The sequence below is a fragment of the Trachemys scripta genome, chromosome 21, assembly GCF_013100865.1.
Source record: "Trachemys scripta elegans isolate TJP31775 chromosome 21, CAS_Tse_1.0, whole genome shotgun sequence".
NCBI lineage: Eukaryota > Metazoa > Chordata > Testudines > Emydidae > Trachemys > Trachemys scripta.
In genome coordinates this window covers 10,344,802-10,371,686 of record NC_048318.1, presented here as the reverse complement: position 1 = coordinate 10,371,686, position 26,885 = coordinate 10,344,802, and the positions used below count along the sequence as shown (strand labels likewise).

At 44.3% G+C, this 26,885-nt stretch overlaps 1 protein-coding gene across 1 annotated transcript in view; it reads right to left on the bottom strand.

The window, feature by feature from the left end:
* Positions 1-2,090: 2,090 nt before the first annotated feature.
* Positions 2,091-26,885, bottom strand: part of CLMP (CXADR like membrane protein) — a 71,085-nt gene continuing 46,290 nt past the window's right edge. The window contains exons 2-7 of the mRNA XM_034754668.1: positions 17,693-17,850; positions 16,285-16,486; positions 14,578-14,745; positions 13,669-13,791; positions 7,413-7,554; positions 2,091-5,894 (exon numbers count right to left, since the gene is read on the bottom strand). Coding sequence (XP_034610559.1) covers positions 5,600-5,894; positions 7,413-7,554; positions 13,669-13,791; positions 14,578-14,745; positions 16,285-16,486; positions 17,693-17,850 — 1,088 coding nt within the window. The 3' untranslated portion in view covers positions 2,091-5,599. The remainder of the gene's footprint in view (positions 5,895-7,412; positions 7,555-13,668; positions 13,792-14,577; positions 14,746-16,284; positions 16,487-17,692; positions 17,851-26,885) is intronic.

The following is a 26,885-nucleotide window of genomic DNA, read 5'->3' as shown; positions in this document are numbered from 1 at the left end:
AAGGGGACAGGAACAAACAGATCTGCATCATAGCAAACATCATGAAAGCTCTTTCACCACGAGATTCCTTATCTCTGTCCTCACAGTGGGAATAAATGGGTAACCCTCAAGAAAATGCATTTCAAAGGGGACTGGACTATAAAAGTGAGGGGCAAAAACACCTCAAGGTATCTATCTCTCTCTTTCTTTCACCTAAGAAGACAAAAGAAACAGCCTTTGGACACCGATCCTGGCCTGAGAATTTGGGCATATGGTGAGGGAATTCACCTTCAACCAAATGTAGTTTGTTACGATTTAGTACTAGAAAGCATTTTATTTTTATTTCTCCATTTCTCACTTTAATGCTCATACGTGCACTCACTTAAAACCTCTCTCTTTGTAGCTAAATAAACTTGCTTTATTCTTTAATCAAAACTAATCCAGTGTTGCGGTTAAGCTGGGCTGTGTGGTAACGCTATTTAAAGTAGCAGACTGTTGGATATTGATCCCTTTAGCGGGGGCAACGGACCCCTAAAATATCTGAACTGTCCAGGAGAGGGCCGGACAGTGCAGAGTTCACATTTTTTGGGGGAAATTCGATACTGGGAGTTTGTTGGGGTCACCCTGCAAATAGTAACCAAGGCTGCTGGAAGCCAGAGTGTGGCTGGTATTCGCTGACAAGCTTCTGGGATCAGAGGTGTTGGATTAGGGTTGTGGCTATACACAGACACTCAGGGTGTGACGTGCATGCTGGCAGGCTGTTTGTGAGTGGCACAAGTGGAAGCTACAGCAGCAAAGCATTGTGAGGCATCCCAGGTTGCAGGGCAAGGGTGATGCAGCCCCTCACAGGTCTGGATTGCAACCCGGAGTGTCAGAATATCATAAACCAATTAGGGTCAGGCAAGCTCAGTGTTACTGTGAATTGTTTAGATTCTTTAAATGAAGTAAAAATCCCCATAATAAAGTCAATGAGAGTCTGCCTGAGTAGGAACTAGAGGGACAGATTCTCTCCAGTCCCTGCATGGATATGCAGTGAGAGAGGGTTCAAACTGCTTCCCACCCCTGTTCACAAGGGCAGGCTTAGAATTCTGTTTAATAGCATTTTTTCTGCTCCATACTAGCTCCGACACCCTCCCCTCACTCAGCTGACTGAAAAGGTGAGGAGAGGCAAAGTCAGCCAGGGTCCTTCACCTCCACAGAGCTGGTTGGGTGTGGAGCAGGGAGCATACTGCACCCTCTCTGGGGTACACACTCTAGGAGCCTGGCATTCCTCCCAAGGCCTCCAGCCACATTGCAACCCCTCCAGCACAAGGTGCAGAATTTTGCCTTGAATAAGGACCTCATGATTTGGCCAAATATCATAATTTTGTTAGCGTCTAGAGTTTTGTGAGGCTCTTCACTGATGGCAATAGATTGTCTTTGTTGCATTTAATGTTATCATTTGCAGTTCTGTAAGATCTAAGGCTTGGTCCACACCTAAAAGTTAGATTATCCTAGCTATGTCACTCAGGGCTGTGAAAAATGTCACACCCTGTGCAATGTGGTTAAGAGTATGCCAACTGCATATCTTTGCATAAAACATCCAAGCAAGCAGGAAAAGCCAGAATCTTTGCAATGGAAATCAGTTTGTTTTTAAGGGTTTTATTGTCATCCCGCATACAGTTTAATAGATACCACTGATATGTGACGGTTTGGGTGTAAGGGTGAATTTCTGTGGTTGTCTTTATTGTGAGCAGTATTTGTCCTCTGTCCCTACTCACAATATCTACCCTACCTTATTAGTTTGAAATTTACACCCTCAACCTAAATATCATCAGTGAAATCCTACCTCCATTGAAATCAATGGCAAAATTCGTATTGATTTCAGTGGGGCCAGGATTTCACTCCCTATTTATGTACCCTGTTTAATTCAGACTGTAAGGTCAGGGGCAGGAACTGTGATTTCTTCAGGATTTCTAAAGCACCAAACACTATAAGTACAGAATAATTATTAGTTTCAAGACACTCTTTTACCAATGCAGGGCTTTTGCTTGGTGTCTTGCTTGATTGTGTATAGTATAATAAAGCTCAGAAAGTAGAGCATTTTTTATTAGTTTAATTCAACCGCAGACTTTTTAAGTGCAGCATCTTTATTAAAAAACAAACCAAAACCAAAAAAAACCAAACAGTTTTATTAAATTGTTGATTCAAAGGAATCTATAATAAATATTTGTTTTCCTCTGTGTTGCTCAGACACAGGACAAGTACACCAATTATAGCAGGTACTAGAAGAGAGAAGTAAACTCAGTTTAGCCACTGAGAAACAAAATAAAACTACATAAGAATGTAAGCAATCACATCATAGCAATAATTGGTATACATCCTAACAGTAAATGCTTTAAATACAATATTTTACAAAAAGTTTGGCTTATGAGTTAACTGATTTGTTTCCCTTCAAAAACTCCTGATTGTGCCATGATGAACTCAGAAAATGTCCCTTTGAAAATGAAATGTTTATGATTCTTTGAAATAATCTCTTCCTCGCATTCCCTTTGTTTAGTTAGCTTTTTTCTTTTTGGTTTCATATTTAGCAATGAAGTTCAGTGTTGACTTCATTTAGACCTGTAAGATCATTGGTAACCTGTCTGAACAGCAGTTTCATGGCTTGTACTTTGCTAGTTTCAAAAAAAGAATGGCAAGTTTAGCTGGGAATCTAGAGTATCAAGTAAAGGCTCAAAAAGAATATACAGTATCTTGTATCTAGATCAGCTAAGCCAACTCAGTTTTTCGAATCCTTAACTTCCATGCTCTGGTAATAAGCCTCTGGGTGCTCAGTTATAGATTTCTGTAATTAGGAAGTTAGTACAATACTTACTTATATGAAATACATGTTCCCAGCAACGACTTAGAATTTACTGAGGGTATGCTGGGTAAAATTGTAGCCTTCTGTTATCATTAAACAACAACTGGTGAGATTCATCTCTGTGCAGAGGGCCAACACAAAAGCTATGCACTACTTAAAAAGTCCCACTTCCCCCACTACATACACAGGTTGCACTGGTTTAACTTAAATAGTTTTTTTTAACCAACTTCGGCCTGGTCTACATGAGACGATTAGGTCGGCATAACTATGTCGCTCAGGGGTGTGAAAAATCCACACCCCATAGCGGCGTAGTTAAGCCAACTTAAATCTCCGTGTAGACTGCACTAGGTTGATGGAAGAATTTAAGTGTAGACAAGCCGTTAGTTAAACTGGTGCAAACTCCTGAATAAACACTCATTTTGGTTTAAGACTGGCTTATTTCAGTTTAGCTTCAACCTGCTCCTAATCAACTTGAGCTAAATCAATACAAACTAGGTGTAATGTTGGTTAAGTCTTTTGCACAGGTTTAACTGCATTGATTTTAAAGCATGTGCTTAATTAAATGGTGCAACCTCACCAGTAGACAACCCCTTAATTTCAACCACCTGTTTATGAAGGGGTAGGTCAATGAGAAACATCTTTGCATTTTGGCTAGTATTGAAAAGATCATAAGTAAAACAATATCATGGCCAACACCATGCACTGCGGCATGAAAGCAGAAGATCTAACCAAAAGATGATATAATTTGGGGCTTTTGCAATGACCTTTCAAGATTAGATGTGTGACTCCAGACTGTTCCCCTTACACAACAATGCTGATATGTTGCACCTCTGAGAGTGGTAATATTGTAGTTTTGATAAGGGAGGGAAGTGAATATTTTTGCTTATGAAGATTAAGGGGGTTGGTTACTGTTATTAGAAAGTGAAGTTCTCCAAGAATACAGGCCATCTAAAATTCCTCATGGATTCCCCCAAATGGCTATGGAACTCTTATCTCCTGATAGAAGAAACATTTAGAGGTTTGTGTTTGATCATGTTTTGGTGCCTCTGGGGGACATCACAAGCCATTATTTTCTAAAGTCTCCATCAAAGAGTCTAAAATACTTTGCCTCTGTCAGAAAAGGAGGTTAACTTTAATCCCTCAAATTAAAGAATTACAGATTCATACTTGCTCAGTTCTCTGTACAGTACCAGTACATTTCCTATGGACTTCTTCCATGGGATGGAGAAAATCCTCTCCCATTGGTAAGAGTAAAACTCAGTTACCATAATTATTAAGTCCTGAATTTAGGAATACAGGGACATAGGATTTGCTGGATCAGACCAATGGTCCATCTGGTCCAGTGTCCTGTGCCTGACAGTGGCCAATACCAAGTGCTTCAGAAGAAGATGCAATAAATACCATGCTGGGCAATTATGGAATAATCTGCCCGCAGGGGAAGTTTATCCCTAAAGTTTATAAGTTGAAGAATGAGGGTTTATATTCCCTATAAATGTTTACCCTATCTAATATAAAATTGTATGTTTCTTGTAAATGTCTAATACTTTTTGGAGTCATGCTATTTTCTTACCTCAGTAATATCATGTGACATTGAGTTCCACAGGTGAATTAAGTATTGCATAACAAAAGTTTTTGATTTCAAATTAGTTTTAAATTGGTTGTCTATTCCCTGTGTGCTTGCCTCACAGCATGCTCCACCAATGCACCTCAGCCCTTACTTGGAAGTATGCGAGACAATTCCACCACATTGTTCATTCAGCTGCGGGACTGTTCACAAGGCTTCTGCAATACTGCTCATCCCAGACTTGTGCATCATCATCTCTGGTACCAAGAAGGACACACTCCAAGTTCATCCTCCAGGGCTTCTTATGCTATTCAATCACTAGCCCTCACCTCACAAGGGACTTCCTTTATTTGGGATTCAGGGCCTGATTATGATCTCACATAGACTGATTTTACCTTTTATAGTACCTTCTGCTGTTTTATAGTGGTGTTAATAAGAGCAGGATCAGGCTCCTTTACAGTGGGACCATGTCGATATTCACTCAGTCTTCAGTTTCCTCTTGCAATTACTGTACCTGCACCCCCTAACAATGAAGGTCCTTTCTTCAGCACAAAGGTTACTTCTATCTGTTACAATACTGCTGCTTCTCAATAGTGATTTGAGTTATCATTTGCCATTTGGTTTGAGTTTTTGCCTCCCACAGTTATTTTGCTAAAAGGCGTAATGCAAAAATATGAAACAGCTGACAATTCGCTTTGAAGGTGATCAGAGGACTATCCTCACCTAAGATACTGCCTCGGAGGACAAGAGAATGGCTCATTTATCAATTTCTCAAAAACCTGTAGAAAAGATTTTTTTCAAAACCCCACCGGAATATTTTACGTCTTGTGCCTCTGATGATCCCTTTTTAAAAAATCCTGAGATTTGTTTCCAGGCCCCAGAACATTACACTTAATTTTCACAGTGCTCAGCTGTCCAGATTTTCAGCTATATATTCAGAGTACCCAACATTCCCTTTTTTAATATTAACTACAAAATAAAGCCCACTTTTTTCTTCAACTTCAGAACTCTTTTAAAAAAAAATCAGTGTCTGAACCGCAGTGTAGGAATATGCAGAAAGAGATGAAGTTGAGGGCTTCTTGTGGAGTGAATAATCAGAAGTGGTTAAAAGAAAAAACTACCCAGGAAGATAAGCTAATCTAATTATTCTTATATGGCTGGTGGCGTGTACAGTAGTTCTGGATGGCTGGAGTCTCAGAATAGCAGGTGGGCAGTCAAACGGTCTGGAAGGCCCGGCTCTGAGCAGGCAGCATGACTGGGGTGGCTCCCATTTTCACCAGGGTGGCATGGTTAACTTTCTTTGGATCAATTTCCCTTCCCTCTGTCTCCACCCGGCTGTACTGCGGAGGAGTTATATGAGGGGTGGCTTCCGTGGACAAAGTCCGTTGGCTGCGAGAGGCACTGTTGGCTGTCGATCTGGTTGAGGAGGAGCCTGAACGTGAGCTTCTGGAGCCAGAGGAAGAGGAGCCGGGTTTGACTAGATGGGCTTTTGGAGCCTCTGCATCTTCTCTGCAACCAAACACGAGAGATGGCAGAATTAAAATACCATAAGAACAGGAATAGTCACGCCCACAGATTATACCAGATTGAGTTGCCACTAAGATCAGGAGAGACTTCTTAAGAGTCTGTATCATTTGTAAAAGAGATAAATAGCCTAGTGGTTTGAGCAGGGTGCAGGGACTCCTGAATTCAATTCCATTTGACATCTGACTTGCTGTGTGACTCTGTGGCAGGTACCGTAAACTCTCAGTTTATCAGCTGACCTAGTTGTAAAATGCATTTAACAACTCATACCTCACAAGGTTTTATCACTTAATTTTATCTGTAAAGGGCTTTGAGATCTCTGGAATGAGTGCAGAGGTTATGTGCAAAGAGTTCAGATACTGATGGCCTGATTCTGCAATCCTCACTCAACTTACTGATGTGAGCAGAGCCCAATGGGGCCAGTCATGCAGTGCTAGTAAATGCTACTGGTGTAAAGGGTGCACAGTCAGGCATGTAAAAAAGGAAGAAGATGAAGCAGAGTGGAGAGAGATGGGTAAAAAGATGATTTAGCAAGAGCCGGAAGCTGGGACTGAAACAAAAGGTGGAAGGGAAATGGAAAGCGAGGGGTTGAAGCAGAGAAAACAGGCCAGGAATCAGTCTGTAGGCTGGGGCTTAGCAAAGTAAGCAGCTTATTTCCATCATACAGGCATTTTAATAGCTGTCCTGATCTGTCAAAGGGCAGAGAGATCCACTGCTGAATGGATTATAAAGACCCCTGCCTACTGTTAAATGGATGTCAAGTGAAGGCAAGCACTCCTTAATAAACAGAATTAAGGGTGAAAGAAAATGAGGTGTTCTCCAAGGGCACAGCTTGCTGCAATGCATTTCCGGAGATTTCCTTTTCCAGGAATTTCTCTACTGAGAACTTTGGACAAGTGCTGGTAGGGACTAACCTCTACTGGCCTACACTCATAATGAGTACATCAAACCTGTATCAGCATCGGTGTTACATCAGCACTGGGTAGAACTTCACTCTCCACTTTCATGCTGGGAGAATTCTTTCACTTGGTGCTAAAGCCAGAAGCAAGGAAGGCTGTTCATCACAGCCAGAGAGACTGCAAGAACATCCCTGTCCTACAGACAGGAACTGGAGTTGAAAATAAACCATTCAAACAGTTAAGAATTTAAAGGAAGTTTCATCTGAATTCAGTTTAGAAAAGGGATAAATAAAGGCTTAGGGAGGGGTGGAAACTGTGTGAGTGAATGAGTCAGAGAGTAAGTGGGTTGTATTTTATCTTAGATCTGCCCTTGGAACACAGCATTTTATATCTCTGTATTTTATTTTCACTGCAAGATCTCCACAAAGTGGTCTAGAAGCTTCTTAATGACTATTTACATGCTGGTGGGCGTAAAGTCAAGCTTCTTAACAGAAGGTTCATAGAGATCTTAGCTTGTTACTTAACAGAAAATGAAACCGTCTGTTAACTTAGATCATGCTGGGTATGTCTGAGTCTAAAGAGGGTGCAGGCAGAGGAGAATTACCTGATTTCATTTGGGGCCTCCTCTTCTTCATACCTCTTCTTTTCTTTCCTCCTTATTGTCAGCCACACGCTCAGGAAGACCAAGGAGATTCCCACCACCACCCCACACACTGCTCCGGCGACCATGCCAACACTTCGTGCGTCTGTTATCCCAGAAAGCAAATGTTAATAGATTCTCCACAGAATCACAAAGCCAGACTCCACCCCACACCCCATTCTCTTACATCACTGGGATTTCACGGAATCAGAGAAATAGAAATGTAGGGCTGGAAAGGGTCTCAAGAGGTCATCTAGTCCAGCCCCCTTATGCTGAGGCAGGACCAAGTAAACCTAGACCGTCTCTGACAGGTGTTTGTCTAACCTGTTCTTAAAATCCTCCAGTGATGGGAATTGCACAACTTCCTTGAAAGCCTGTTCCAGTACTTAACTATCCTAGTTAGAAAGTTTTTCCTAATATCTAATTACATCAAACAATCAATGTGTAAGCATTATGGGATGTGAGTCAGGACAGAATTTATTTCATTAATCCAATTATTTAGGCCTTGCCTGCATGCAAGAGTTGTACCAAGTTAACTTACAGTGGTTTTTAAACCAATTCAGTTGAGTCAGTGCAAATCCTTATGTGGTCATTCTTATTTAAGAGTGGCTTATTTTAGTTTAGCTTATACCTGTTCCTTTACTCTTGCCTACACACAGAGTTTGCTGGTTTAACCAAGTGAGATTTTAAACTGGTTTAGTTAAATTGATGCAAAAGGCTGTGTGGACACTCTTTTTTCAGTTAAACTAGGTTTAAATTTGGATTATTTGAAATTGGGTATGTCTACACTACGGGATTACTCCGAATTTACAGAATTAGATTTTTGGCAACCGATTGTATAAAGTCGAGTGCTTGCAGCCACACTAAGCACATTAATTCGGCGGTGTGCGTCCATGTACCGAGGCGAGCGTTGCACTGTGGGTAGCTATCCCATAGCTATCCCATAGTTCCCGCAGTCTCGCCCGCCCATTGGAATTCTGGGTTGAGATCCCAATGCCTGATGGGGCAAAAAACATTGTTGCGGATGGTTCTGGGTACATCCTCCCCCTCCCTCCATGAAAGCAACGGCAGACAACCGTTTCGTGCCTTTTTTTCTGGGTGAACACTGCAGACGCCATACCACGGCAAGCATGGAGCCCGCTCAGCTCAAGACAGCAGTCATGAACATTGTAAACACCTCGCGCATTATTGTGCAGTTTATGCTGAACCAGGACCTGAAAAACCAAGCGGGAAGGAGGGGGCGATGGCAGCACAGCGGCGAGAGAGATGAGGACATGGACATGGAATTCTATCAAACCGCGGGCCCCGGCGCTTTGGAGATCATGTTGTTAATGGGGCAGGTTCTAGCTGTGGAATGCCGATTCTGGGCCCGGGAAACAAGCACAGACTGGTGGGACCGCATAGTGTTGCAGGTGTGGGATGATTCCCAGTGGCTGCGAAACTTTCGCATGCGTAAGGGCACTTTCATGGAACTTTGTGACCTGCTTTCCCCTGCCCTGAAGCGCCAGAATACCAAGATGAGAACAGCCCTCACAGTTGAGAAGCGAGTGGCGATAGCCCTGTGGAAGCTTGCAATGTCAGACAGCTACCGGTCAGTCGGGAATCAATTGGAGTGGGCAAATCTACTGTGGGGGCTGCTGTCATGCAAGTAGCCAAAGCAATCACTGAGCTGCTGCTACCAAAGGTAGTGACTCTGGGAAATGTGCAGGTCATAGTGGATGCCTTTGCTTCAATGGGATTCCCTAACTGTAGTGGGGCAATAGATGGAACCCATATCCCTATCTTGGCACCAGAGCACCAGGGCAGCCAGTACATAAACTGCAAGGGGTACTTTTCAATGGTGCTGCAAGCACTGGTGGATCACAAGGGACATTTCACCAACATCAACGTGGGATGCCGGGAAGGGTTTATGACGCTCGCGTCTTCGGGAACACTAATCTGTTTCAACGGCTGCAGCAAGGGATTTACTTCCTGGACCAGAAAATAACCGTTGGGGATGTTGAAATGCCTATAGTTATCCTTGGGGACCCAGCCTACCCCTTAATGCCATGGCTCATGAAGCCATACATGGGCAGCCTGGACAGTAATCAGGAGCTGTTCAACTACAGGCTGAGCAAGTGCAGAATGGTGGTAGAATGTGCATTTGGACATTTAAAGGGTCACTGGCGCACTTTACTGACTTGCTCAGACCACAGCCAAACCAATATTCCCATTGTTATTGCTGCTTGCTGTGTGCTCCACAATCTCTGTGAGAGTAAGGGGGAGACCTTTATGGCGGGGTGGGAGGCTGAGGCAAATCACCAGGCGCTCATTATGCACAGCCAGACACCAGGGCGATTAGAAGAGCACACCAGGAAGCGCTGCGCAGCAGAGAAGCTTTGAAAACCAGTTTCATGACTGGCCAGGCTACGGTGAGAAAGTTCTGTTTGTTTCTCCTTGATGAAAATCCGCCCCCTTTATTGACTCATTCTCTGTAGGCAACCCACCCTCCCCCTTCGATCGCAGCTTGCTTTCAAAGGAAATAAAGTCACTATCATTTAAAAATCATGTATTCTTTATTAATTGATTATAATAAGAGGGAGAGAACTGACAAGGTAGCCCGGGTGGGGTTTGGGAGGAGGATAGGAGGGAAGGAAAAGGCCACTAAAAAAGTTCAAAATAATGACAGCCTTTTGCTTGGGCTGTCCACTGGGGTGGAGTGGGAGGGTACATGGAGCCTCTCCCCCCCATGTTCTTACACGTCTGGGTGTGGAGGCTATGGAACATGGTGATGGGGGAGGGCGGGTATACAGAGGCTGCAGTGGTACTCTGATCCTGCTGCCATTCCTGAAGCTCCATCAGACACCGGAGCATGTCATTTGCTCACACAGGAGCCGCAGCGTTGCATCCCGCCACCTCTCATCTCAAGCGTCTCTCCTCTCCTCACGTTGGTCCCTCCTGTCCTCACGTTCACTGGCATTTTTCCTGTACTTTGATACCGTGTCCTTCCACTCATTCAGATGAGCTCTTTCGTTGCGGGTCAATTCCATGATTTCAGAGAACATTTCGTCTCGTGTCTGTTTTTTTCGCCGCCTTATCTGAGATAGCCTTCGGGGCAGAGGAGGGAGGCTTGAAAAATTTGCAGCTGCGGGAGGGAGGGAAAAAAGGGAGAGAAGTATTTAAAAAGATACATTTTACAGAACAATGCTTATACTCTTTCACAGTAAACAACACTATTCCCATTACATAGCACATGTGATTTCGGTACAAGGTCGCATTTTGCATCTTAATATTGAGCGCCTGCAGCTTTGGTGTTAGAGATCACAGACGCAGGTCCGGCAACAGAATTCGGCTTGCATGTGGCCATGGTAAGCCACTGTCTTTCGGCTTCTGCGCCTTCCTTTCCCACATACCAAGCAAAGCCCGTTGAGTGCTGCGGTTTTCCTGTTAACTTGCAGCAGCAGAAACCAAACTAACTCCCCCATCCCCATCCAATTCTCTGGGATGATCGCTTTATTTCCCCCTCCCCCGCCCCCCCGCTTGGCTAACTGCAGGGATGGATTTCTTTTCAGCCACAGGCAAACAGCCCAGTAGGAATGGCCACCTCTGTCCCCTTAATTAAATTCCCATATTTCAACCAGGTTACCATGAACGATATCACTCTCCTGAGGATAACACAGCGAGATAAAGAATGGATGTTGCTTGAATGCCAGCAAAAACTGGGGCCATACGCTGCCAGGCTTTGTCATGCAATGATACCAGATTACTTGCTACTAGCATGGCGTGGTCAAGTGTCCTACCATGGAGGACGGAATAAGGCTGCACTGCCCAGAAACCTTGTGGCAAGGCTTTTGGAGTACCTCCAAGAGAGCTTCATGGAGATGTCCCTGGAGGATTTCTGCTCCATCCCCAGACACGTTAACAGACTTTTCCAGTAGCAGTACTGGCCGCGAATGCATCCCAAGTCCTCAGGGCAAATTAATCATTAAAAAATGCTTGCTTTTAAACCATGTTTTATATTTACAAAGGTACACTCACCAGAGGTCCCTTCCATGTCTGGGATACTGCCTTGGCAGGGTTGGGAGGATACTTCAGGCAGGCTGAGACAAAGATCCTGGCTGTTGGGGAGAACGGAGTGCTGTGTGCTCTCTGCAAGCTCGTCGTCCTCCTCCTCATCTTCCCCACCCGCAGAATCCTCAGGCATGGCTGAGATTATCCCCTCCTCGAAATCCACGGTCAGAGCTGGGGTAGTGGTGGCGGCCCCCCCTAGAAGTGCATGCAGCTCAGCATAGAAGCGGCATGTCTATGGCTCTGACCCGGACCTTCCGTTTGCTTCTTTGGTTTTCTGGTAGGCTTGTCTGAGCTCCTTAACTTTCACGCGGCACTGTAGTGAGTCCCTATTGTGGCCTCTCTCCATCATGCCCTTGGAGATTTTTCCAAATGTTTTGGCATTTCGTCTTTTGGAATGTAGTTCTGCTAGCACAGAATCCTCTCCCCATATAGCAATCAGATCCAGTACCTCCGGTACGGTCCATGCTGGTGCTCTTTTTTGATTCTCGGACTGCATGGTTACCTGTGCTGATGAGCTCTGCGTGGTCACCTGTGCTCTCCACGCTGGGCAAACAGGAAATGAAATTCAGAAGTTTGCGGGGCTTTTCCTGTCTACCTGGCCAGTGCATCCGAGTTCAGATTGCTGTCCAGAGCGGTCACAATGGTGCACTGTGGGATAGCTCCCGGAGGCCAATACCGTCGAATTGCGGCCACACTAACCCTAATTCGAAATGACAATTTTGATTTCGGCGCTACTCCCCTCGTCGGGGAGGAGTACAGAAGTCGATTTTAAGAGACCTTTATGTCGAAGTAAATGGCTTCGTTGTGTGGATGGGTACAGGGTTAATTCGATTTAATGCTGCTAAATTCGACCTAAACTCATAGTGTAGACCAGGCCATTGATTAGGTATAGGTTTAAGCTACACCGAAATACGCCACTCTTAAACTGCAGTGTGTCCACACGGGTTTTTACTGATATAACTAGATTGGTTTAAAAAAATCACACCTTAAATTAAGCCATTAAAAATTTATTGTATAGAAAAACCCTTAGATTTATAGAAATGCTAAAAATGACACCTATCCCTGTGCCCTGGGCATCCTTGACTTGTCTTAAAAAACACCCTAGGTGCAGTAGTATAATTTGATAACCAACACCAGTAAGCCAGACAACTTGAAAACTCAAACCCCTCTCTCCTTTGAACAATCCATCACCTTACAAGTCGCCTCTTTTTCCCTCGGCGACCCCCCTCCACACATACACACTATTTTCAAATGTGTGGGGAAAAAGATGATCTTTGCAACATCATCAGATTCAGGCAATTTCAGACTGGGATGGAGATAAATTGCAAAACACAGAGAACGCTCACACCAGGCCCCTGTTGTATATCCCAGTGGTGTTCTAGCTCCAACCTCGCCGCTGATCTCACGTGTGAATTGGACCCACCGAGTTTTGAAAACCCAGGAAAAATGTGTCCTATGGATTGATTGATTTCTAAACATAGATCTTGGGACATGCAATGCAGTGTGCTAGCCATAGCCTGGTATCCCACCCCTGTTCCAGGTGCACACACGACTCCAGCTGAGGTGGTTAACCAGGTCTGACATCCTATTCTCTGGTCTTTATGCAGAAATTGTCAAACATGAATTAGAAATGAAATGCGGCAAATGTCATTTTTAATCAGCATGTTATTCCGTTTCACAGTAAGTCTTTTCAGGCTGTGTTTAGAGAGCTTCCTCTCTTAATTGGGACAGATGCTTAATTCTGGATTGGGATGTTATAGTTAATAGTCCTCTATTATACAGCCAGTAAATCTGTAAGTACATGTACTTCTGTACATCTGTACAGTACACCTGAATGCTCTGGAAGTACACCTGAATGCTTTGAAAGCTCAGCAATTCAGCATTATTCCCAGTGCTCTGCCAGTCTTTCCTTCTCAGAGGCAAAGGAAACCAGGTGACTGCACCTGAAATATTTTTGTACAACCCTAGGTTATACCAGTAAATGTTATGTAAACCCATAAAGTCAGTAATGAGTAAGGAAGAGTTACTTCAGAGTATACACGTATTCAGGTTAAACCAAAGGTGTGCATTTCTCCTGCGCAGAAACAGAGCTTTTATCAGCACAGGAGACTCTTCGGAGGTATTGCCATTGTTAAAGCACCCTGGATACTCGCTACCCTCTGATACTCACACTGCACTGTCACCTGCACAACACAGGTCTCTTGTCCAGCGTCATTGGAGGCAGTGCATTGGTATAACCCTGTAACCATCTGTGTGAGATTCTTCATTAGAACTTGCCCAGGGTTAGAAATGTCTGAAATGGAAACAAAAAACAAGCAAAATGAATAAATGAGTAATAAAAATTAGAGGAAATGTTGTCCAGTGGATAGAGCACTGAACTTGGACAGAGAAGAGCTGTATTCTATTTCCAGCCCTGCCACTGACTTTCTGGGTAACCTTGGGCAAGTTGCTTTACCTATCTGTCTCTCTCTTTCCCCTCCAACACTTTGTTTGTCTTACCTATTTAAGTTGCCAGCTCATTGGGGCAGAGACTGTTTCTCACTATGTTTATACAATGCGGCTCCAATCTTGGGGTGGGGTTTCTATCTGTTATGTTAATACAAATAAATAATGCTAACAATAAATAATTAGCATTTCTATAGTACCTATCGTACAAAGATCTCAACCCACATTAAAAGCAATGGATTAGGCCTCAGAACACCCCTGAGAAGTATTATTATCATTGATCATATTGTTGACATTCAACAAATAATAAAGTTGAATACTTAGGTTGTAAACTCCTCGGGGCAGGGACGGTCCTGTTGTTATGGGTACCTACAGGGCCTAGCGCAATGGGGCCCTGACTCAGGATTGCAGCTCTTAGTCAATACTGCACCACATCTACTTAATAGCCTCTATTGTAATGACAGGGAAATATGCTGAGAGCAATTCAGTGATTTGCCCAATATTACACCATCATCCAGTGACAGAGCTGGGAGTAGGGAGGAATAGAGGGTAGGCCTCTTTTTTTTCCCTTAGGGATGGCTCTTCTGTTTGTTGAAACACCATGAGAACTAGGACGGGCCCTGGGATGACTTACTGACTCGTGCCGTGGGTGGCAAGTGCCCGATTTTTCCTTCCTTGTCACTTATGCGCTGCCACTGGTACTTGATGGGTGCTGTGCCGGAGGCAGAATTGCACTGCAAGGAGAGTTCCTTTCCTTCAAAAAGCTCTCCTTCCACCCAGCATTTGGGCTTGGAAGGTTTCTCTGGAAGAAACAGGTTGGGAGTTTGGATCAATAGTTAACTAAGGCTAGGTCTACACTACCCGCCTGAATCGGCGGGTAGAAATCGACCTCTCGGGGATCGATTTATCGCGTCCCGTTGGGACGCGACAATCGATCCCCGAATCGACGTTCTTACTCCACCAGCGGAGGTGGGAGTAAGCGCCGTCGACAGAAAGCCGCAGAAGTCGATTTTGCCGCCGTCCTCACAGCGGGGTAAGTCGGCTGCGATACGTCGAATTCAGCTACGCTATTCACGTAGCTGAATTTGCGTATCTTAAATCGACTCCCCCCTGTAGTGTAGATGTACCCTCAGAATCTGGTGTGAAATCCTGGCGTTTTTGAAGTCAATGGGAGCTTTGCCACTGACTTCAATGGGTCCAGGATTTCATCCCTGGAAGCAAGCTAGAAACCTCACCTCCAACAACAATAACCACTGAGTTTAATAATAGCTGAGCATTCCCCAAGGAAATAGGGCAGAACCTGCCACCTGGATATCAAGTAGCAACACTTTCTATGGCTGCTCATAGCCAGAGGGCAAGAGGACACTGTTTCTAGCAGCTTCTGAAAGCTGCCTTTCCAAATTAGCCGTTCTGGGGGGGGGGGGTGTCACAGAATATCGCTGCTGCTTGTTTATTGGCGTTACTTCTGACCCCTTTAGAGCAATGACTCTCACCACAGCCTGAGGACAGGGAATGAATTTGTCTCCTATGGGCACAGAAGCAACATGACATGCCATTGGTGCCAGTTCCCTCCTTGGGATTTGCCCTAGGGTAAAGGAGGGCAAAGCACCATCCTTGTCCCCTTTGGGAATTAGATACTGTCTGCCACCCATATGAATGCCTAGCAGAGCAAGGAAGGTAAGGTGCCTTGGCTTAATCCCCATAATCTCATCACAAAGCAGCTCAGTACACTACAAACCCCTGTATCACATTCTGCTTTAAGTGCTCTTCATTCCTTGAATGCCCTGTGGTCCACCCTCTTCTACTTCACTGATTCCTTCCTTCCGTCTGTCCGTCCGTCCTTTTCCCCACTATCTGCTGGGGGCCCTGCATCCCTATTATTTATTTATTTTATTAACTGTATACTAAGCAAAAACCCAAACTGAAAGCCTTCAGTCAGGGAGGAAACAATGCCAACTCCAGCATCTTGTTCCCATCAGACATCTGGCCAGTTCCTGGTACTGGGATCTGAACCCAGAGTTCTCTGCTCAAACTCTGTATGGGGTCATCACCAACTCAGTCACAATGGCAAGCTTTTGTGATCAAATCAGAGATACAATTCAGACAGAATGTTTTATGCTATCCTTCAGTTGGCTGTGGTAACTTCCAAACAGCACTTTAGGCCTCTTCCAGTCTCTGTCCTTCACTGGAAAGCGCAAAGGCAAATGTGAAGCTTGAATGTGAAACCTGATCGTGAGATACTGGGAGCAATTCAGGTGCATCGGCACTGTGCTAAAGCAAAATCTGCCTCAAGGAATTGAGTCTAGTGGGTTTCCTTTTGAAAAAAACAAAACGACCTTACCTAGAACAAGCAGGGTAATGCGATACCACTCATACTGCCCGGCATTTTTAACTTTACACGTGTACTGCCCCGCATCACTTGGCTGCAGAGATACAATGCGTAAGGAGGCGTCTCCAGCTAGGAAATTGGAGGTGAAGGAAACACGACCTTTTTGCCCCTCATTCAGGTCATTATACACGTTGCCTCCAGAGTAGGTGATAACCTAAAAGGCAGAGTTAGCCATCGATCAGTCAGTTGGACCAGTCACTATACTGTACAGCTCAACCAAACAAACGAATCACATACTTGAAACCAGGTCAGCTTGCAAAATAGGATTTCTATCTGGCAATTACTTTGGTTATTAGTAATTATGGAGATGTTGGTAGTTATTCAGTTACGGTTGCACTGAGCTTTCTTCCTGTACCCACAGTTTAATCCCTCTAAAAACTCTGCCATGGTTCAGTTTAGAAAACCCTTGTCTATGCTGGGATTTCAATCACCAGTCTAGCTGCACTGGTACAAACCCCTAGTGTAGACATAGTTTATACTGGTGTAGTGTGATTTACATTGTTGCTGCTTACCCTTTTCACTGGTGCAAACAGCACTACACTTCCATCCATTTACTGTAGGTACTTATACGCCCCCCCCCCCCCATTACAGGAGTATGTGAGTGCATTACAGTTTTAACATATTTATCCTCTATGAAATAGGAAAATATTACCATCCCCATTTTAATTTATTTTTAAACTATTTTTTATTTGGGTAATTTTAATAAATTTACAAATCCATGCCATGTCAATATCAGAAACAAGACAATCATTATAACAGTTAGCTTTTGTTTACCGAAACATTATTCAGGAATAGAGTCATCAGATCTTTCAGTTTAACATGATTTACCCTATTCCAGAGTGAGCATAATTAAAACACCTATGTCGTTTCTAGTGATTTTATTAAGCTGAGTGAAATCTCAATATACACATATTTAACTGACCAGGCATGTCTATGTTAGCATTTAAAACAATTGGAGAGGGGTGCTGGCTTTATCTGCAGGTGAATGTACTTTATCTGAGTACTGAATAAAAGGTAACCACTTTTCTATGTCTCTATCTGTCCTCTGTCCATTTTGGTGGGTATGTAATTGGTGTGTTAATTTTTCCATAAGCACAGCTTCCTATATGTTTTTGAACCATTTCTCTGTGTTGGACTGTTTTTTCTTTTTCCAGTGAGAGGCTACGAGTAGCCGAGCAGCTACTGGCAGATGAGAGATTCATTCTTCATTTCCTCTTGTGTGCCCATTTCCACTAGGAGGATTGCCAGTTCAGAGGCTAGTGTTGATATCAACCTACATGAATAAGTTCTCCCCCTCAATGCAACAAGGAAACATGGCTTCTTCTTGGTGGATGCTAATTGTGGCTGAACGGAGACCTACCACTTTTTGGTCGGCTTTGGAATCATGCAGCAGCCACTCAATATCCAGGCTTCTTGGCTCCAGGAGGCCCAGACGGTGGTGACAGGGCAGAGTGACGTTTTCCTCAGCCACCCTCTTAAACTCCGTTTGAGCCCCTGACATCCAAACTGAACAGGAAGCTGAAAGACACAAACCGGTGGTCAGTGACCAAGAGGAAGGAAATATCTATGAACTAACAGGTTCAGCTGGGGCTGATTTGGGGAACTCTTTGCTTCATAGTAACAAAGAAAATGCAGTACTTTGGCTTACTGTACACTTTGTATCTGATTAAAAGTGTCATGTAAATTGACATCAGGTTAGATTCGCCCCAGTGTCTGAGCACAAAGAACAGATTACTTTGGTCTCCACTGAGCTGTCAATGCTAAATTCACATGAAGCTTGTTCCCCACATAGAATCACAGAATATTAGGGTTGGAAGAGACCTCAGGAGGTTATCTAGTCCAATCCCCTGCTCAAAGCTGGACCAACACCAACTAAATCATCCCAGCCAGGGCTTTGTCAAAGGATGGAGATTCCACCACCTCCCTAGTTAACCCATTCCAGTGCTTCACCACCCTTCTAGTGAAATAGTGTTTCCTAATATCCAACCTAGACCTCCCCCCACTGCAACTTCAGACCATTGCTTCTTGTTCTGTCATCTGCCACCACTGAGAACAGCCGAGCTCCATCCTCTGGAGCACACCACAGTCCTCTGTGCACCCCCTCGGGCTTGAGAGTGCCTCCTTCTTTACTTCCTTCTTCTTTTACACTTCCATGACCCAAAAGCTTGCATTTCAGTGTGTAGCCTTCCAGCCTTTACATTAATGCCACTTCTGGCAGCCAGACTGGTCCCTGATGAGTGATGTAATGGGAGACTCTCCCTAACCCCAGAGGATGAGTTCAGTGTTATTGCAGCAGTGAAAGTAAGAGGTCAAGCTCGGGAAATAAAAGTCTGATCTTCCGTAAAGCAGGCATGGCATATTAGGTTAGTGAACTGGCCCTGAACCCTGATTGTCCCGAACAGTTTACCATTACAACAAAAATCCTAACTTGGACCACTAGAGGGAATCAGATCCTTACATGCATCTGACATCAAGAAGAAGGAAGACTGGGTGATACCAGGCAAAGCATTACATTTACATGCACTGTGTTAATATTAGGGCTCTGTGAGTCATTGCAAAGCTCACCTGTTTTGGGGGTTCCTTACAAACTCAAAATTAAGCCCAGTTTCATGGAACGGTTACTAAATCAGGCTCTGGTCCAAACAGATCTGGGCTACAGTATGGCTTTGCACTGAACCATGCCCATCTCACGGCTTTGATTAGAAATTAGCCCCGAGATGCTAATTTGGATCTTGATCCAAACGGCTCCAGAGTTCTGGGATACTGGGAAAATTCTGAGCATTTGCCTCAGGGTCATCTCTGGTTCAGCCATGAAATCAAGTGGAAAATGGCAGTTTTGACTGAGTTTTCACAGGGAGTTTTGAGATTCGTTTGAACATGTTTTTCAAAGTAAAATTCGGGCATGGCAAAAGATGTGCTGTTACGTGTGGGATCACCACCTATCTGAAGGCAAACATTCGAGCTTCATGGTGTCTTGGTCTTTCATCTTGTTCCCAAGGGACAGGCATCATTGCTGCTGTGAAATAGCCACATGTTTAAAGGCACTTTAAGCAGACAGACATGAACACAGTATTGCCAAACTCCACATTCAAAAATGATGGGTCAGGTTCCTAAAACAGGGTGACAAGATCACAAGTGTGAAAAAACAGGACAGGAGGTGGGTGGGTGATAATAGGCACCTATATAAGACAAAGCCCCACAATATCAGGACTGTCCGTATAACATTGGGACATCTGATCACCCTATGCTAAAATTGTGAGATTGCCTTTTTGGGTATGGAGACTTCAGAGTGCAGTCAGATCATGTTTTCAAACTTTTGTCTGCAAACATGAGGACTGGTAAGTTTTTTATTAATTATTATTTATTATTAAAGGAAAGCTCCTGTCATTTCTTGATTCCATGAGCAGGGGCTTTAAGAAAAAAAACAAATGTTGTGAGACTGAAGAAAATCGCAAGAGTTGGCAACACTGCGGGACCTGTGTTCTCTACCAGGGCCGACGAGAGGGGGGGGAAGCCGGTACAAATTACTGGGGCCCGGTGGTCTGGAAGGGGGCCCGGGGCCCGGCTTCCTCTGCCCTCGTCAGCCCTATTTAGCCGGTCTGCCCTTGCTGGGGGGCCCGAAAAAATTTTTTCACCGGGGCCCGAACCCGCGCTCGGTGGCCCTGTTCACCACACTATGACTCTGCCTCAGAATTTACATTCAGAAAGGCTGAAAGGTTTTCTCCACCTTTAACCTCTCCTTTACATTTGTGTAAGGACAAGAGAGACACAACAAGAATGACACTTCCCTGGACTTCTCTTGCTTGCTCTCTCCCTCCCTTTGGGACAAACTTTACCCTCAGAAGCATGCATGCTGGAGCCAGGATACCTCGGTCCTGTTCCCAGCTCTGCTCCTGAATTGCTGTTTGACCTTCACTCCCTGTGCCTCAGTTTATCTATCCGTGTTGCTTAACTGATATTTGTCACGTGCTTGGATTAAAGGCACTGCTCAGGATATCTGTGCAATGTAACAGTGATACAATAATGACATGGGAAAACAGGGGCTGAATGGTTTAATGCGTGTTCTGAATTAACAACATGCATAGCCTATAAAATCTCTGCTCCCTGGGTAAGAATCAGGATTTGTATGCCCAGTTGCATGCACACACACCTTATATGCATTTTACAGTTCCCCACCCTATTTTCCTTACAAATAAAATTTTCTTACATGGCCAAAAGCATCTGTGACAAATTATCACATCAGTCATTCACAGCCACGCTGAAGGCGGCACCCAGCCAGCGCCTACTCCGCCCTCCTTTATACCCTGGCACTCCTTCAGCCTTTACTGCCACAGAGTTTAAAATGGGTGGATTCCTTCTGCAAATTAATCTCCCCCACCCTGCTCTCTACAGGAATCAACAGGCCCGGGAGGAGGCCCCACTCAGCCAGGTTGGCTGGTTTCTCTGAAGGGAAAGCTAATTCAATTTATAGCTAGTTCACTGATGCCAAAGCTTCTAGTGATCACAGCGGGGATCAGTTTTTTTTCATATCCCAAGCACAATTAGTTATTCTTTCTAAAGATAAATGCTTGTTTTCTATTATGGCCTAAATTGCTGGATACTCCGTCAGTTAAGCCACTGGCACTGACTAGGTCAGTGGTTCTCAACCAGGGGTACGTGTACTCCTGGGGGTACACAGAGGGCTTTCCAGGGGGTGCATCAAGTCATCTAGCAATTTGCCTTTTTACAATAGGCTACATAAAAAGCACTAGCGAAGTCAGTACAAACTAAAATTTCATACGACTTGTTTATATTGCTCTACATACTATACACTAAAATGTAAGTACAATATTTATATTCCGGTTGATTTATTTTATAATTATATAATAATAATGAGAAAGTCAGCAATTTTTCCGTAATAGTGTGCTCTGACACTTTTGTATTTTGTATTTTTTTTTAATTTTGTAAGCAAGTAGTTTTTAAGTGAGGTGAAAGTTGGGGGTACGCAAGACAAATCAAGATTCCTGAAAGGGGCCCAGTAGTCTGGAAAGGTTGAGAGCCACTGCACTAGGTGATTAATCAATGAGCTTAATTGATCTGCCACTGCAGGGAGTGTTCACACACAGCATTGACTAAATTCCCCAAGTCCTTTCTTTGCCATCAAACTGGGCTTCATGTATAACCTGGGTTGGATTTCCTAGGGAGGCAGCATCTTCTTCAGGTGTCTCAAAGCCCTGGCCAGGAATATCTAGGCGAGATCATTGGGATACCACATTGTCCAACAGCATTCCATCCTCTCTGGTTTGGGGCTGGGAGAGAGGGCATGGGAGAGAGTAAATATCAAGAAACACTCCAGAAAACTCAGAGTTTGCTCCTAATCTTATAAACAGAGGAATTAAAAGACAAAAACACTTAATGGGTATAAAAATCAGCTGGCTCTGCTTATGAGCGATTGCCTAAGGAAGCAAAATCATCCATAACTGTTTGTGTGGTTATCTGTAGGCTGGTAGGGATAGACATTTGCTGGTTTGCAAAAGCAACAGATATAGTACCATGCAGCTGATTCTGTGCATAGTAGAGCCATAATATTTGTGCACAATGGGCTATAGCATCTTTCCACCCATCCCTAGGAAACCTTCCAGCCACAAGAGGGCAGAATCCACCCAAATAAGACGTTATGCACTCTAGTAGAGGGATACAACAGATGATTTCCCCAAAGGTCAGTTTTTTAAGTTTCATCTACTAACAGAGTGGCTACGTGAAGTCTGATCCTGGACTCCTCACTCCAGCAACACCCACACTGACTCACAGTCCTCCATGGATCCTGAGCGTCATGATATATTTCAAAATTACGATAGTGTTCAGATTTTTAAAACCTTTTCTCACTCCTTAGTCAAGCAAACTCCCACGGACAACAATGGGAGCTTTATTCCGAGCAAGGCCCATGACTGATCCTGTACAGTAATTCCTAGGTTGCATAAGCTTTGGCTCACATCTGGGCATGTAGTCCTTAAAAATGAGCATCCTCTTTAGCCCTCAGGCTAGCTGATGTGTCATTCAGCACATCATATAACAGAACACTTTGGTGAAACAGTTTTAATATTTAAACATTTATCTTTGTGCTAAAAGACAATGGATTTGGTCACCCACACAGGCCCTGCAGACAAAAGAGAGAGGTTTGCTCTTTCATCCCAGTCTAACATTTGTATTAAAACTACAGAAATGTTTTAAGCAACGCAAAAGCTCACACACCTAAATGGTATATGGTGGACAGTGTAATAACAAAGTTTCCGTTCTTTTTAGCAACGTGTTTTTTAAAATATACGGGGCCAGATTCTGCAACCCTTAGTCATGCTCCCTCCTGAAGTAGTCCCTTCGATTCTACGAATTTCAAAGTGATTTTGAGTGCCTCAATTTTTGGTACTCAACTTGAGACACTTTAAAGGGGGATGATTTTCAGAAAGTCAGGTGTCTCAGAGTACCATTCCCTCCCCTCTGCAATGTGCACTGAAATCAGTCGGATTACTCAAGGAGTAAAGTACTACTCAATGTGAGAAAGCCCATAACTCCTTCACCAAAGATATATATACACATACATACATGGATGTACTTAAATGCACATACCATGTACATGTACCAGCATACACTTTCATGCATTCTTTCATACAGAGGTACAAGATGCACATGCAAAACCACATTTACTTACACATCTGAAACAGGTGCACACATATATAAATGCATGCACACATTCAACACACATGCAGGAACACATCAGATAATCACGCATGAACACACAGCACAAATGCACACATACACACAGAATGGGATTAGAAACTAACATATTTTGTCAACATTTCTATTTATAGGAAAATTCTAATACTAAAAGCTAAAGCGCTTCTGGACCTAAATCTTTTATTAGCTTCAGAGGAGAGGTTGAACCAGGGACTAATATTAAATATAAATTGCACATTTAAAAAAATAAGTTTTGCTTCAATCATTTATGGACTACTGGAGAGAGAATGAATGGCCCAGAGAAATTTTAGAGGCTTCTGGATATGGGAAACACTTAGGGTACATCTACACTACAGCGGGGAGTCGATTTAAGATACGCAAATTCAGCTACGTGAATAGCGTAGCTGAATTCGACGTATTACAGCCGACTTACCCCGTTGTGAGGACGGCGGCAAAATCGACTTCTGCCGCTTTTTGTCGGCGGCGCTTACTACCACCTCCGCTGGTGGAGTTAGAGCGCCGATTCGGGGATCGATTGTCGCGTCCCGACGGGACGCGATAAATCGATCCCCGAGAGGTCGATTTCTACCCGCCGATTCAGGCGGGTAGTATAGACCAGGCCTCAGTGACACACTGAGAATCTGGTCTAAAATATCCCATCCACGATCATTTGAAAAATGAATTCTTAAAATTGGTTTTGAAAACTTTAAGTCATTTTGAGGCCTTTTTATTTAATTTACAAGCAGGTTCTTCAACTACACTTGTTATCCCTTATTTTGGCTTTATCTGTGGGGTAGGTTGCTAAGTCTACATCTACACTACGGGGGGGGGGGGTCGATTTAAGATACGCAGTAGCTGAATTTGACGTATCGCAGCCGACTTACCCCGCTGTAGGGACGGCGGCAAAATCGACCTCTGCGGCTTCCCGTCAACGGCGCTTACTCCCACCTCCGCTGGTGGAGTAAGAGCGTCGATTCGGGGATCGATTGTCGCGTCCCAACGGGACGCGATAAATCGATCCCCAAGAGGTCGATTTCTACCCGCCGATTCAGGCGGGTAGTGTAGACCCAGCCTAAGTCTCTTCCAGAAAGTCGATGTTAGTCTGCGAAGTAGACAGGTAACCTGCAATTTCCCTGTGACTGAAGCTAAACAAAGGCAGCTTGTGCTAGTATCAGGCAGGTATCAACTTGGTTGGATGATTTGGGAGAGTAGCAAGGCACTTAAGCACATGCTTAAATCCAACTGTGATGCTGGCACAAGGTCCCCATGCCTCACTTGTATACTGACAAACACGTAGCTGGAATTAATCTGGCTTGTGTGTGTTAGTGTTGTTAAAATAGGTATTAGAATTATAAAAATGCGCTTAGTGATTAGTCTTTATTGAATGTTCGTAAATTGGTGCATGCATTAATCTCACATATAACATCTGTATCCCAGGAAGATAGTATTTAAGTGTTTGCTTTTTAAGACTGTAACTATGTAAATCACCAGACAAAGGGACATGAATTAGTGTGAGATGCTGGCAGCGGCTTCCAACAAAAGTTGTTAGGCTTTGCCCAGCAGAGAAGGCCCATCAACACCAGATGACAAAACAATTTGTTGATTGCTCACCCCCTCGCTCCCTTTGAAGAGGAGGCGTGCAAGTGAATTCCTCCCATCAGCTAAGTTTGCAGCTGGAAGCAGAATGGGGAAAGGAATAAAAATGCCTTAACAAGGAAGAACTGCTTCTTTAAGCTGGACAAGGGCAAGGTTTTCTAACCATAGGCAAGAGATTCCCAGTGTTTAGCCTGGGTTAGCCCCAAGAGACATATAGAGCTTGCTTATTATAGAAGCTTCTATTGCCTTTTGAAACTTAAGGCTGTAACTCATTTGTGTGTGTATGTTAACCTGCTTTAACCTTGTGAATAACTCTCTCATTTCCCTTTCGTAGTTAATACATCGTTAGATAGTTTATTAGAGGATTGGCTACAATTGTTGTCTTTGGTGTAAGATCTACGGCGCAACAGACCCGTTGTAAGTGACTGGTCCTTTGGGAATGGGAGTAGTTTTGATTTTTGGTGCAAGTGACTCTCTATTGCCCAAGCAAGCTTGCCTAGGTGACAAAATAGATCGGATTACCAAAGGGACTGTCTGTGACTTCATGGATGATACAATAAGGATGCAAAGGCCAAGGAGAACTGTTTCATTATAGAGCTATGATCCAACTATTCCACCCACTGGGCATTGCAATTAATATCTATGCTGCAAGACCAGTCATTTCTTAGTACAAATATTGTGCAATTAAAAATAATAGGTTAGCACTTTGCAAAGGTACATTGTGTCAAGCCCCGCGTGGGATAGATATCATCATCCCAATTTTACATTTGGGTAAAATGAGACACTGGGAGGTTAAATTGACTGGTTCCAGAGCAATGAGTAGAAGCCAGGACTCATGATTCCCAGTCCTGTGTGCTAACCAAGGCTGCCCAGGGGAGCGGGGGAAAGAAATAGGGAGGCCAAAGAGACAGTTTGCCCTGCACCCCCATTTGAGAGGGCTCCCAAATGGAGTAAAGTTGCAACCTGGTAGGCGGGGTTGCAGTGCCACTCACTGAAATTTGACTCGGCAGCCCCCCCTTCAGGCAGGAGAGGGACAAGCCAAACCTGAGTGGCACTGTAACCCCACACCCAGATTGCAATGCCCAGAGGTGGGTGTGGTGGGGGCTTGCTCTCCAGCTCGCCCCCACCCTGAAATCCCCTCAGTGACAATTTTTTGGAAGGGTAAGGGGCCCTCAGTTTCAAATTTTGCCCAGGGCCCCTAAAAACCTCTGTGTAGCCCTGACATTAACCATTAGACCCTATCCCCTCCTTTTATGTTATGTTTCCCATTGCCATTCATGATTCCAGTCTTAACACTTCGCTACCCTCCAAAGCATTTGAAGTCCAAAGAAATGTAAAATGGTGTCCTTTTACACAGAGACGGCTATTTGACATTCCTTTCCGCAAGTGGAGGAGGAGCTGGGGGTGGATGGAAGTCTCCTAAGGGTAATTAGTTCAGCCAAGACTATGTTGTGGGACATCTGCTTTTTGTATTCCTTGGCCAGCAGAGGGATATGGGTTAGGGGTCACCTTCTCCCAAGAGCTTGAACACGCCGAGTGAGCAAGATCCAGCCGTCAGTGCATGCCGCCTGCCGCCTGCCCCACTCTGCCTCTCTCTGATTTCAAGAATTTGGTTGCGAGACGAAAGCGTCGCGAATGAAAAATGTGAGTTTGAAGTCAGCTCCCGCAGGGACGGCAGAGCTGTGTCAAAACACAGAGGTCAGCAGATCCCACCCATACAAATGCAGCACTGCAGAGGTCCGCTCTCTGATTGAAATCACATGTGCTTGGGACTGAGGTTTGAGAACAGGATTCCTGCACAGCAATGAAATAAAACTGAAGGAACATGCGTGTTGCAGTGTTTCCAAGTGATGATGTGAGGCTTTTGGAATCAAAGCTGCCGAGGAGTTAATCAGGCCCCAGCAGAACAGAAAAATACAGTTTAATGAAGGAAAACATTCATTTTTAAAAGCTAACAGGGACTGAGGGGGAGGGCAGGTGGGCTAAAATCTGGCTGGTGCTATGCAGACTCCTACCAAAGGAAACACCACCAGCTGTGGGAGTTGGTGGGGAGGGAGTTGGCCTCCCTTGTTCTGGCTCCTCCAAATATGTTTCAGAGGAACCATTCCTCAGGCGCTCTGTGACAAGAGCCAGAGAGCGGCATTATACGATGGGAGGAATGAAGATGTCAGGGGAGGGCCTGGTCTGCATATGCAGGGCTGCCCGGGGGGGGGGGGGGGGGGGGGGGGGGGGGGGGGAAGGTGGCG